Genomic DNA, 14,837 nt, shown 5'->3' on the forward strand with positions numbered 1-14,837 from the left:
TCATTCTCCGTTGTTCTCTGAATCATATAGTTCATACACCAGTGCTCTTGTTAGCCGGCTCTTGCCTTCTTCAACTCAACTCCCTGGATTCTAAAACTCCTAGTTTCCTGAGAGTTCGATTGTTTTAGGTTTGTCGACCTAGGTGTATACATTTTCTATACCATGCATGCTATAGTCACAATTAAAGTATTATCGGTCTCATATCGAAATTGCCGCTAGTTGCATTGTTTTTACGAGCACGCGTAGACATGCAGTCTAGTGGCTAGTTTCGAAGCTTCTTCCCTGTGGCTAACCCACAACATTTTACTCCTTGTCAAGGCAAGAACTTGAGCAGTAGACTCTGGTCTGACACATATGTGTACTCAATGACGGGATCTTCAGTCAAAGCAGTGTAGAGTCGATTTAATTGCGATGAGCTCCCTGCTGACCGCTCTATCATCGTTGTGACCAGATTGTGCAGGGTCCGCTTACGGGTTGTTGAATGAGAAAGACAGTGGCAAGTTCAGTGGAGTTGTAACTCAACAAACTTCCTACTCCGTCATTTCTAAATTTCCCAGCCAACTTCTGACCTCCAAATCTGTCAGTTTGCACACAGCGTCCATGCTGCTTCTCTGAATAAGATTCTGCTTGTGCTAGTGAGAGTTGGGCTTTAACTTGTTTGGGATGCTGGGTGCTATAGAACACCACAGAGGTAGTTTACCAATCATGACGTCTGCGTTCATGAAAAACCTCAATTCTTGGTTCATGACGTACTTCACGGGCCGGGCCAAGCAAAAGACGATGAACAACTCCAAGATCACCATCCTGTGCGTCCTTGTGACGATACTCGTCTTGCGAGGTACCATCGGCAGCGGGGTCGACAAATCGGCCGACTTTGAGCGGGCGGTTGCCCGCGCAGAGAATAGCAAGGTTGATCCGGAGGATGTAGAATGGGACCCAAGTATTCCATTCAGGCTTGGACCTAAAATCCTCAACTGGGATCAACAGCGGGTGCTGTGGAAGAAGAAGCATCCTGGCGCTGACAAGAATCTCGACGGGAAAGATCGGGTGTTGCTGGTTACAGGATCTCAGCCAAAGAAGTGCGATATTGCGATGGGCAACTTCCAACTACTCAAGGCCCTGAAGAACAAGATAGATTACTGCCGATTACACAACATCGAGATTTTCTACAACATGGCACACTTGGATGTGGAATTGGCGGGGTTTTGGGCGAAGCTACCGTTGCTAAGAAAGCTCATGCTGGCGCATCCGGAAGTGGAGTGGATCTGGTGGATGGATTCCGACGCGCTCTTCACCGATATGACGTTCGAGATACCGATTGAGAAGTACAAGGGCTACAACATGGTGCTTCACGGCAGCGAGGACGATGTGTACGTGAGGAAGAGCTGGCTGGGTCTGAACACTGGAAGCTTTCTGTTCCGCAATTGCCAATGGTCCCTCGAACTGCTCGACATTTGGGCGATAATGGGCCCTAAAGGCGCCGTGCGAATGGAAGCAGGGAGATTGCTCACCGCCACACTTAGCGGACGCCCCGAATTCGAAGCCGATGATCAGAGCGCGCTGGTGTACTTGTTGGCGACGCAGAAAAGTCGTTGGGCACGGAAGGTTTACCTGGAGAACAGCTATAGTCTTCATGGGTATTGGGTCATGCTTACTGAGCGCTACGAGGAATTTATGGCCAAGGGTAGTGCAGGTGGCGGTGGAGGCGAGTATCGATGGCCATTTGTGACCCACTTCGTCGGGTGCAAGCCTTGCGGCAAGGGCGGAAGTAGCAGCTATGGAACCGAGCGGTGTTTACTTCACATGGAGCGCGCCTTCAATTTTGCAGATAACCAAATCCTCAGTAAGTTTGGGTATCAGCACGCCACTCTGAGCACGTCCAATGTCAGACGCATCCGGAACGACAGTAATGACCCTCTCAGATTCATCGAGCTTCTGACATGATGCGAAACCTATTCACCTCTCAGTTGGATCCTCGGACGTGGTGGCTTGCTCGAAAGGTTCGCAACAGCCCGCTGGGTTTGCTGTGTCAGGATCCTTAGACAGGAAGTTTCGATTAGTTACCACGATCGCCGTGAATGGACAGCCGATGCTGTAATCACTTTTCACGTTATTGATGAGGCTTCAGGGAAAGATTTGGTTGACTAGTACTATTGGCTGGACTGCAACAGTAAGTCCCGACACCGTTGGAGACCTTCCACCCGCCCGGCACCAGGCACAATAGTGAATAACTACATACTTCTACGTGCGGCCTACTTTGGTCAACACACTATCTGGGAAATGAGGAGGTCGATGGAGTATTTCTACGGGGCAAGCTGTCGAGTAGAACCTGAAGGAAAGATCGTAGAGTTTATTTTTCGTTCGGCGATGGGATGATCGAGTAGGACATCCATAATACACATGGCTGTATCAGTAAAACTCCTTGAGGATGGCCAGCTTTTGATAAATCCTGGAGGGTGGTCAGCTATTGATCAGTACATACAATTATCGGCGTAGTTGGAGCGATCCATTCAGTTCGTCAGCAAGCGACTATTCTGATCGAGTAGTCTGATAAACCTTACCAAGCACTGCAAGGGTTTGCTAGCATTCCTTTCGAATTAGGTCGTCGCTTGTGTTGAAACCAATAGGGCATTTAATTTCCTGCCCAGTGATGTGAATACATTCTTGCTATCAGACCTGGTTTACCAGGGTTTCATTTCTTTCCATGCAGCTTGTGGACGTGTTGAACTGATTTTCTAGAAGTGGGTTCCGATTTCAATGCTGCCGTTTGAAGTACAGTTTATGTGCTTAGCAAACTGCATCTTGAACATATCTTCGATTCAACTTCAATGATTTGTGAAATCTGTAAGTTCTTATTTCAATTGAAATTTGTTGTTGAAACTTGGATGCAGAACCCTTGACAGGATTCACCTCAGCAAAAAAGTATTTTTATGTTATTTTAAACATGTCATGTGGTATGTCAATAGCGAATTTGAAGGAATGATATTTTTCATCATCTTATGTAGATTTTTCTTTCCTTTTTTTTTTTTTTCTTCTTATTATTTGATAGTTCATTGAACACATCAAGAGAATACCATTAGAAACTTATTGTGAACATACACTGTGCAACATACTTCATATGAGGATGATGGTCATTTTGGAAGTAATCTTCATGGTTGTTTAATAAACACAACAACAGATGCATTACGTGCAGTCACATGATTAACACATCAATCCATGACCCAGCGGCAGAAATTTCTATGAATGTGACAAATCCATCACGATTGATGCGACTTTCCCTGAATTCAATCCTGCTTTAATTGGAAGCGAGGTATTCTCCTCATAATTCTCTCAAGGTTTTTCGCAATTTGTTTTTGTTTTTATAAATGCATTCATAAATATAAATATGCCAACACACACCTGGACAAACCAGTTGCACGAATGCATCAATCGATCGGAGCTTTCTGTGATGCAGCGGGGATCGAGGGCGGTTGCAAGAACGCCAAGAGGGAAACCAAAAGCCTTGAACTGCCTTACTGTTCGTGGAGTGGAAGCAGCTCAATCACGGGATTGCGGGATGCAGCAGAATTCGAGAAGCTCGACTGTTAGTGGGTATTTCTATTTTCGTGTTGATTTATTGCTCAGTTATTCTGTACTTAGAGGGCTCAATGTTGAAAATTAGTCTGTCGAAAACGCAACTCATGGAGTTCTTGACGAAGAACGAAAATCTCGGTGGAGTCGAGGTTCAGTCAGGTTGGCGATTTCTTCCAGCTCTGTCGGAGAAAAACCCTTGACCACCGGTGAAGCTACCGATCCAGCCTTTGGTTGCTTCGTCGAGGGGTGAGCAGTGCGCACCGATACCCTAGTAGTTGTGGGGTTGAATCTTTGAACTGAGCAAACCCGTGATTTCGTGGTTTCTAGTGCGCCAGGTTGTTGGGATTCAAGGCATGCAGTTTGCCTGCAGTTACAATTTGCATGATTCCGAAAGTGGGTTCTGAATCTGCGCCGGGTCTTGCAGAATACAGCCAGACGTGAAAGAATAAGTTCCACTGCGAACCTTCAAAATTTGCTAGCAAAGTGTTAAATAATACATTTATTTCTCCTTTTAAGAAGCGTTTTTGAAGGCGACGCATGTGAGCGGACAGACAGGTAGCCATTCCCTTTCATTAGACTTGGGTGAATAGCTAACTCGGCATGACTGACACATATAAACATTCTACTGTGGAACGGCCAAAAGATGTACAATGTTGTTGAATGCAGGCAAGACTCTCGTCGATACGATGCTTGTCAGTTGACGTAATCTTACTAATGGGATCGAAGAGAGAGGCTGATTAAATGCTGTGTACAGCAAACCGTCTAGACCGAGCTGGCACTTACATTCAGGCCCATGAATGAACGCATCAAACGATGAATTATCGAACCAGCTCTCATCCCAAGCTTCTCCCCTTGCCACTTCCGCAGTCGTGCAGTCTGAAGCGAAGTGGTCGACGACACTCTTGAGCTCATATGCTAGATCCACTGCTTCTATCACGCCGCTGTGACTTTCTTCGAGCGATTCAGAGATCTTCAGATAGCCAAGCGAGATTGGCGTCTAGCAGCCCCCTTGGATCTGAACAAACCGTACACGATGCGTCGTTGTAGAGATCATGGGCAAAATTACAATACAACATGAGACTGATTCAGTAGAAAAGCAGATGATTCTGCTCCTTGTTTGTATGTGCACCTGATTTCGCCAACCAACGTCACCCAAAATTGAATACATAATGTATGTTGACTATGATCCAATAGACGGTTTTGATGAATCTAGCCTTTTCACTTGAAACAATTCTACACACATCTGCTGATGACAATGTTGCTAATCCTTTAGGCGTCTCGCACAACCCATTCGTACCAAGTCAATCTGCTAGACCATGAAACTTCCAAAAAAAAAACGACAGAATCGAGATCAGAAAAAACAAAACAAAATCAAAGCCAATCAGTCTCTGAAGTTACAGCGAGTTTCCGGAGCATGCAACTGCAACTCACTTCAGAGAGTTGCCTCGATTAGGGTTCTGATATCGCTTGCGTGGAGATCGCTGCCCATAGGGACGGTTTGTTGGATTGCGCGTCGGACACAGCAGGCACAAAATGCGTGAACAGGCCAGATCCCGGTACCCATTGAGCCTTCTTCACAGTCGCTTCTCGCAATCGCAAGTTTCGTAGTCCCGAAGTGATAACATGGGTTTCGTCTGTGCAGAGTTGCACGACGTGAGGTCTGCGAAACTCGACCTGGGCTTGTGCTATCTATAGACGAATGTGGCTTCGAAGATATGCTGGTTTCTGTGGAGGCTTTTGTTGTTGTTTTTACATTCTTTGGAGCATTGATATTACATTGTTTGATTCAGCCATGCCTTCAAATCAACACACACATATACGTGTGTGTGTGTACATATATATATGTATATATATATATATTGATGTGTGAATGTATGGTTTACAGAGAAAGAGTTTTGTCAACCTTATTTCCTTCCTTCCTCCGTACCCTGCAAATTCAGGAGGTATTTTCTCCTGTGAATTTCGTATGCGGGTTGATTCTTTCGATACGATTGAAATATCTGTGGCGTTATATGCAAATGCGCATGTGGGTGTGAATATTTTTATGTCCATCCATCCAGTTTCATTTTGTTTCTGTTGCTTCCAAATACGATTTATCCATAAAATTTGTAACATGCCTCTTTTTTTGTTTGACAGACATGCAAGATTTGATAATAATTTTATGCGACCAATTATATAGTGAAAAATTAATGTACTTAAGTAGACCTCTATACACTTTGTTTCACATTTAAGAGTTGTTAAGTGTAATTGCTACACAATTTTAGAAAATCATTTAAATTTTGGAAACACTTAAAATATTATATATATGTATATATATATATATATATATATATATATATAAGCATGTACAGACATATACTAACAAACATTCTCCTTTTATTTAACGTCCAAACTCCCACTTAATAAGGAACTAATATTTGAAAATAAAAACTCAATTTTAAGCTTTTCAACAAAAAGCTTGAAATTTTGTATTTTTAATTATTTTAATTAATGATCTATTGACATCAACAAAGCTTTTGAATTTTATATTTAAAATTTTAGTATAATTAATAGCATATTTTTTATTTATATTTTATTTAATGATTGATTTTTTATTTTTATATTAATATGTAGTTTAATTTATTAAAATAATATAATAGTAATTTTTTATAATAATATTTTTGAAAATTTACGTTTCATGGCTATGTCTATTTTTTAAATGGTCTTATAAGCAAGCTCTTTTAATATAAGATAATCTACTTAATATAAAATATCTGTTTTTAAATAATAATAAAGTATCTTATATTAATAGAATGTTTTTTAACTTGCAACCCTTATAGAAATTGTGTTTCATAGTTGTACAAGCATTTTTTGAATTTTTTTTGTGCTAAACAATAAGAATAATAGAATAATAAGAATCAAATATCAAATAAGAATAATAATCAATAGGTCCTAAACATATCTTCTTTTATCAAAATTTATATTCAAAATTTTTTGGCTTTTGAACCACTCTTAAAATGATGTAGAATTATGTGATTTATTTATTTTTTTTGTAAATAACTTGGTTAAAAAAATAAAAAGAATTGATGGAAGGCAAGTGCAGAAACAAAAGAAAAAAATTAATTCTCAACATTGTTTAAAGTTATTTTGTTTAGATAACATTCACAAACACATGATAGTATAACACCATGTGAAGTTCTAAGAATAAAATAGTGCTTGATGGCAAAAAGAAGAATCTTTCAATGCTTTATTAATATTTTTCTTATAAAATATGGCAAACACTTATTTTAAGCAACATAATGTTGTTGATAGTAGAAAAATATTGCTTAACAATCTTAAAATTAATTATTGAAGTAATCATTTCATGATATATTATTCAATGAGAAAAAAAATGATTATTAGAGATATTATAACAAGAGCATTTGTTCATATGTAATTAATGAAAATTGTAATTGTTTTAGAATTTTGCCAAAATAAAATATTATTTTCCAAAAAAAGCTTCAAATATATCTCATATTATTTATAGAATATTATTAAAATTTATTTCTAATATTATAAATATATTTTGGATAATTTCAAGTACCACCAACATTTCTACTAATGATTTTAAAAGCTTCCATCTATATACTTCTATTTATTTTCTACTTGTAATAGACAAAAAAAAAAAAAAAAAAAATGATAGCATTCCACTTTTTGGATATTTTACTCTTTGCTGAATTGGACAACGATAATTTATTATTTAATGTTATAATAAAGTTTCTCAATGTAATGAGCTTTATAAGGAGAGATAAAATACCTAGATCATCAAATAATAGAGCATCAAATAGAACTAGTTGCATTCAAGAATATTTGACTTTATATATACTATGTAATTAAGGAGATATGTGATGATGTTCTATAGATCATCCAAGACATGTCTAACTTATAAGATATATGTCTAATTTGGAAGGCAAGTTTCCAATTTGTATGCTATATGATCCACTAATACAACAAGTAGCCAATATGTGTAATACATGGCCAAGTTCTTGGTCAAATTTTTAACATATTAATCACATACAAAGACTTATGGAATGAAATCTATATCTACACAGCTTTTAAGAAGCTTTGTATTAAGATATTATTAAATTAACTTATTTTTACGTACTTCTATCTAATTCTGCTTATCTTCTTAATTAATAATATTAATATTAAATTTTATAATATTATCTTCTATTTTAATATAGAAGTTCTATAAGGAGCCATAACCACATCTTAAAGATGTTTAAGATGTAGTAAATTATATTTGCCACATATTTTGATCTTTGTTTTATTTTAAGGTAATCAATAATTCTTCTCAACTATCAATTATGACTCATATTAAGACAAAAAGACCACCTTATTATTTGATTATTATTGATACTTTATAAAAAAAATCAATTAAAAAATTAAAAAATAATATAAAAATAGTTTTATGTCTAATAATGCCATCAAAAATTAAGAGTTTTTTTCAAGGTCGTAATATCAAACATGTTATATCTTACCATAAATCTGAAAAAAGAACATATTGTTTATGAAGATCTTCATTTTTATTACATTGTTTTAAAGGTTGTAACAACTTTAATGATTCATTTGGTAACTCAAAAAACAATAGGTCTTGAATTGAATTTTCTAATTGTTGATTCTTTATTCTATATATATATATATATATATATATATATATGATAAATTAAAATAAAAAACCACAAATAAAGATAAAAGATATGATGAATTCTTCATTGAACCTCTTTCACTTCATAATTATAGATATCTTGACTATTGATCTTAATTTTGGTGGATTTTATTGATAAAAAAGACCAAAATTTTCTACTATAATTATAAGATTTTTACATGGCTTCCATTTGTGTTGACTAATATCATATTTGCACCAATATACAATATATTCTTATATGTTTAAGTGCCCTCTTAAGTTTAAGATTTCTTCTAATTTAAAATTTTGATTGTTATCCACTTCTATGGAAGAAGGTGGCAACTATTTTCTTCTTATATCTACTATCTTATATGATTTTAAAAATATAAAATAAAAAAATATAATTCTTCATAAATTTTATTAGATGTAATTATTATGCAACTAAATTTATTTTTTTATAAATAAAAAATAATCTAAATCTATATTAATTCAACTTGTGAGAAGAACAAATAATTTTAATATTATTACAAAGAAATCATGCCTTATTGCTAATATAGAATTGAGATTATTCTTTGTAATAGATGTATGCATTGATCTATTGTTATTCTTAAAGTTCTTTTAAGTAAGCCTTTATTATTGTATATTTCTCAAATAATCAATTTACCAAATCTTTTTCTGTCAAATTATCAACTTTCAAAAAGTCAAAAGTATCAAATTATAAATGATAACCATAATTAGTAAAAAAAGATGATTTTTTAGTAGAAAAATATACCATGTTGTTTTGGGCAACTTCTACCAATGGCAAAAAAATTGTCCAATTATCTTTATGGTAGTTGATAAGTAGATTGCAAATAATACTCTTGCATTTAATTGACTTGTTTTATTTGTCCATTATTTTAAAAATAAAAGACCAAATATAATTTTTTATATATCTTTAATATCTTAAAAATTATTTTTTAAAATCTGGATACAAATTACGTCCTACTATTTGGTATAATAATTCTTGATTGTCCATAATAGCAATATATATTATTAAAAAATAATCTAGTTTTTTCTTTATATATAATAATTTTTGTACTATAGTAATTTTTTTTTTTAATGAAGCAATCTATTGCTACAAATATAGAATCACAAAAGCTTGAACTTTGAAGATTTGTGATAAAAATCTATAGAAACAAAAGACCATAGTTGTTTTAATATAGATAATGACTGGATAAAGTGTATGAAGTTGATGAAAAAAATATTTCATCTTTAACAAATATTACATGATTGTACAAAAATTTTAAGTGCCTTCTATATTTGAGGCAACAAAAAATCTCTTGATATTAATTTCAATGTTTTGTTGTATCCAAAATATCTTAGAGCTAAAAAATTGTAGCAAGCTTAAAAAACATGTAAGTATACTTCACCTTCTAAAATATATAAGTATATTTTAAAATAGAAAAGATTGTCTTTGAATTCAAATTTAGAAGTATTATAAGATTTTAAAATATTATTTTTAATATTATATATAAGAAGATTTGAGGAAATATTTAAATAAACTTAATCAAGAAAGATTGAATTAACATTGAATGCTAATATTATTGATTAAAGATAAAATTATTTTAGCTTTAAAAGAATTATTTATTATTGATTATAAGCTACATATCTTTCTTTTGATCTAAGACTAGAGAATTTAACACACCTTATTTTTTTCTTGACTAATAAGAAATACTAAAAAAACATCTTAATAAGAACATGCTTTAATATGCTTTATAGCAATTCAAAACATATTTTAACATAAATACTTAAGATTTTTTTATCTCCTTAAATATTGATTAAATTAAAAGTATCTTTTAAATAATGGCACCATTTTAAAAATAAATTCATAATTACAAAAAAAAAATTTACTGTCGATCTCATATATGATCTTGCTTGTTAAAATATTTTTTGAATAAAAAGCTAGAAAATAAAGTTTGTCATCAACTCTTATTTGAAACAACACTTTACTTAAGGTAAAGTCTAATGCATTTGTTTCTATAAAAAATGTCTTAAAAAATTAATTTGATACAATATTAATATTAGAATAAAAACTATTTTCAAAGCTTCAAATATTTTTTTAGCTTCTTTATTTTACTTAAGTTTTTCTATACAAGTCAAATGAATAATTAGAATTGTAATTTAAAATAATAATAATAATAATAATAATAATAATAATAATTAATAGTAATTAACAAAATTCAAAAAACATTGGATGTCTCTTATTCTTTTTGGAGTCTTTTTTATCTATTATAGTATGTTTTTCTTAGTCTTTATCATAAGGCCATCATTTTAAATGATAAATCTTAAAAAATAAATTTGAGTTGTGTAAAATATATAAATCTCCATCTTAGCATGTAGTTTTGCACATCTAAATTTTTGTAAGATATAACAAATATGATATTTATACTCTTTAATATTCTTAGAAAAAATCAAAATATTTTGAAGATAAGAAATATAAAAATTATCTAAAATATTTCAAAAAATATCATTCATCAAATGTTGAAAAGCATCTATAGAATTTGTAAGTTTAAAAAGTATGATATTATTCAAAATTTCCATACTTAAATCAAATTATAGTCTTTTATTCATATTTTTTTAATATATACTAGGTTATATATTCTTTGTAGATCTATTTTGATGTAGAATATAATTTAATTCAATTAAAAATAAAAATAGATATTAAAGGTAGAAGATATCTATTCTTTATGGATTTTGAGTGGTATATAAAATTTTTAGCCAAATTTTCATCAATATACTATTAAAATAAAGCCAATTTATTTTGTAATAAAATATTAATTAATCCAAATAATGGTTGAGCTCTTTTTTTAAAGGTCAATTGAAAAATCACAAAAATGATATTTTAAAATAATATTTATATATTTTTCCAAATATGTCTTCATAATCCTTATATTGGATTAGAATGCTACTTAAAGTCTTTTAAACAAAATAAGAATAAAAAATATAGCAAATAAAGCTACTTGTTTTATAATGTGCTTGAAAGCTTTTTCTTCTACAAATGAGGATTTAATTGTATTAAGCTTACAATCCACTTTTTAATTATTCAAAAATTTGATTATATTATAAAAAAAATAAAATTACAAGAAATCTATTCTATTCAAAGATTATGATTTTTTAGCCACAATAAACTTGAAATAGCTCAATTAAAAGAAGATTTTAATAATATTAAATACTACTAAGTTATTATGACCATTTATTATTATTAAAACCAAAAAATGAATTCAATAATAAAAATAAATCTATAATATTTAAAAGTAATTACTTAATTATTAAAATAGGAGTATAAAAAGTCAAATAGCTTAACAACAATAATTAAACAAAATTTAGAAATATATATATTATTTTTATAATAAAAATACTAAAGACAAAAATACAAGAAGTTAGGAAAATGAATGCAATTTGAGCCATGATTATATCTCAAGTTGTTTCTAAAGATGTGACCAATGTGTATCTTGAAGTAGGATCAATTAAGAATTTAATCATAAAAAAAATATCAATAATAGGATAAAAAGCGTAGACATGATGAACAAACTAGTCTAAATTATGTATAGGATTTAATGCAATTAAAAGTAAATGAGATCTTTGATGGAACTGGAAGCCATTGAAAGTACAATGGGAGGCAAAGAACTCCATCTATTACTATGCGCATTCCACAATAATGCTACAATGCAAGGATCTATTATACTTGAGTCAAGAATAAAATTCAATTGATGGAAAGATAAAGACTCACATTTTGTAGAGATAAAAGAATATGAGACTTAGTAAGATAGATAGGATTAGTATTGTAATATGGCATGACAATAAAATAACAGCATAAAGGGTGCCATGAAGCACATCACTCTGTAATTAGTAAAGCTAAAGCTTAGTTTTCAAAATTCTCCCAATGAGGTAGAATATCCAAAGCTTTACAATGACTTGATTGTTCTAATATATAAGCATCTATTTGACATGCCTTAGGATTTTGGAGATGAAACAATGATGGAAAAATTAATCTCAAAAGAAGTGTTGCGTAAGATAGAAAATTCTATCCCAATTGATTCAAATAAGTAGGACCTTCTATTGACAATAGAGATCTATTAGTTGAAAAACAAAGAGATTGGACTACCATCAAAGAGCTAGAAAATAACGCCCAAGATGAATGCTTTCTTTTCACCTAACTCCTTCTTTCAAAAAGAAAGCTTTTAAATCAACAAAGTGTAAGATATACAATAAAAATTGGTATTTGAATTTTTCATCTTCTTCTTTTGTATAAAAAATCTAAAGAAGAGAAATAAGGCATAGGCCATGATTTTAGCCAAGGCTCTTATTAGAACCCAAGCTCTAAATTAGACCAAGCTCTTGCTTGATTTGATCATAATAATAATAATTAAGATAAGAAAGGCCTAGATATTGTTTATTATTCTAAACCTTTTGATGTTAGAAATTGTCTTGGTGCACCAATATCTTCAAAGTAAGATTTTATAAATGTAGAACCTCATCTTAGTCAAGATCAAAATTCTGGCTAAATTATTTTATGCCAAAAGAAAATCAAGTTCTGAAATAAGTCCATTATATAAATTGTAATATTTTTACATCATTAAATAGATACATAATATCATATACACATATACATATATACATATATATATACATGTATATATATATATATTATTTTTTATTAACCACCATGGTCAAAAGAGCATACAAGTAAGTAGATCTTGTAGAGCATAGGTATGATAGTAATAGTGTTAATTCAAGATGACTACAATAGGCCACACATGAATTTATATAAATTATGATCAAGTTGAAAAGAAAACTTGAGGTCTGTGAATTTAGCAAATATAGAGTTTGATGGATATTAAAGTATCATGATCCAAATAATCAATGTGTAGATTTTTTTGTAAGGTATAGGATTGTCGCTAAGATACTTAATAGAAGGTATTTTTTTCCTTCCATTTTTAGTTGTTTTTTTCTTTAATTGACCTCAATAAAGACTAAGTTAATAGAAAGATGACTAAAAAGAAGTAGAAATAACTCTATGCTTATCTCATTGGAATGGCAATATGACATGCATCAAGTCAAGAGCATATCAACTTAGAAGGTATAGATCCCAAGTCAATTGAACCATGGTAAAAGTAGAATTTCCAAGAGATGAGAAGAAGTAGTGTACTTCATCATTTCTCACTACATTTAATATTGTGTTAAAAAGTAGAAGTTTTAAAACAGTGTAATAGATTCAATTACTGAGTATCAATTTAATAAATGAAGTATATTATACAAATTAGATATAGTATCAAGTTGAGTTAGCAATGATTTACAATGTTCAAATGAAACCAATTGCAATGAAGAAACCAAAGACACTTCACTCCATTAATTGAGAGTTTGTTTTAGTAAGAAAAAGAATGACAGTAGTAAGTTGAATAATAAGAGGTGTGTTTTGTAGAAGAAGAAGATATAGTGATTTCTTAAAGAGAGGTTGAGAGCAAGAGACCTAGGGGAGTGAGACATCTTAATAGAGTAGGAAATAAAGGCTAGCTGGTACTACTATGTGGCCATAATTCTACCAAGAAGAAATAATAATAGCATTATAAGAATCTTTATTGGATTGTTATAAATTAACTATTATTGCAATTCAAAGATAAAGACCTAAAATAATATTATTTTAAAAGAGATTCTAACCTAGTAATGCCATTGCATTGTATTGGATTGTTGTTGTAGTACCAAAGAAAAGTGAAGGAATCTTCATTGACCAATATTAAAAAAAAAGAATTGTATTGTCCAACTTAAAAGATTAAATCATTGAAAGAAAGATCATATATCTTTTGTAGATGTGTTGGTCTTGTAGTTAATATAATCAAAGAAAACTTGCAAAATTGAAAACTAAAAATTATTACATCTATAGAAATAATTTAATATATAAACTTATCAAAAGATAAATAGCAACTATCTATGACTTCTACATGCATAAGCTTAATTATCTTTAATAAAGATGTCTTATAATTTTTAACAAAGTCTTCATCTAAAAATCAAGTTAATGCTCTTAAATCTAACAAAGCAAAGGTTTTTGTGATTTTTAGGTTTTAAACAAACATCTTTTATAAAACAAAGAAAATATTATGAAGAAAAGATGTAATCATTGTTACATATTGCACAAGATTTTAGTTTCATATTTTTTTATTATAATTAAACAAACTTATTTTTCAACATGTTGTCTTCTTTATTCAACCATGCTTCTTATTCTATTATTATGTAATTTCTTTGAATAATATTGAATACTATACTTAGATTCTTTGTAATATAAGTACAATTTTTTTGACTATGTTAAGTCAATTTTTCTCAATGTGAAGTTTAAAACAAATTACATCAATTTTTATATCTTCTACTTCCAAATATATGTGCTGAGAAGATACTGATGTTGCTATTGAATTGTAAAGATATTAAAATATATTTTTGCAATTTTCAAATCAAAAAGCCAATTATCACATTTCACAACAAAAAAAATGTTTGGCTCAATATTTGAGGTTTAAGTAAGTTCAACATCAATTTTTTTAACTTCATACTGAAATATATAGAAAAATTGATTAATAAGTGCAATATTATT

General features: G+C 31.2%; 1 protein-coding gene across 1 annotated transcript; it reads left to right on the forward strand.

Annotated features, from left to right (window-relative positions):
• Positions 1–2,703, forward strand: LOC112289435 (putative xyloglucan 6-xylosyltransferase 3). Its single transcript, XM_024534631.3, has one exon. The coding sequence runs from the start codon at positions 664–666 to the stop codon at positions 1,942–1,944; it is 1,281 nt and encodes a 426-aa protein (XP_024390399.1). The 5' UTR covers positions 1–663; the 3' UTR covers positions 1,945–2,703.
• Positions 2,704–14,837: the final 12,134 nt, after the last annotated feature.

The sequence above is a fragment of the Physcomitrium patens genome, chromosome 12 (assembly GCF_059467195.1).
Source record: "Physcomitrium patens ecotype Gransden chromosome 12, ASM5946719v1, whole genome shotgun sequence".
Taxonomy (NCBI): domain Eukaryota; kingdom Viridiplantae; phylum Streptophyta; class Bryopsida; order Funariales; family Funariaceae; genus Physcomitrium; species Physcomitrium patens.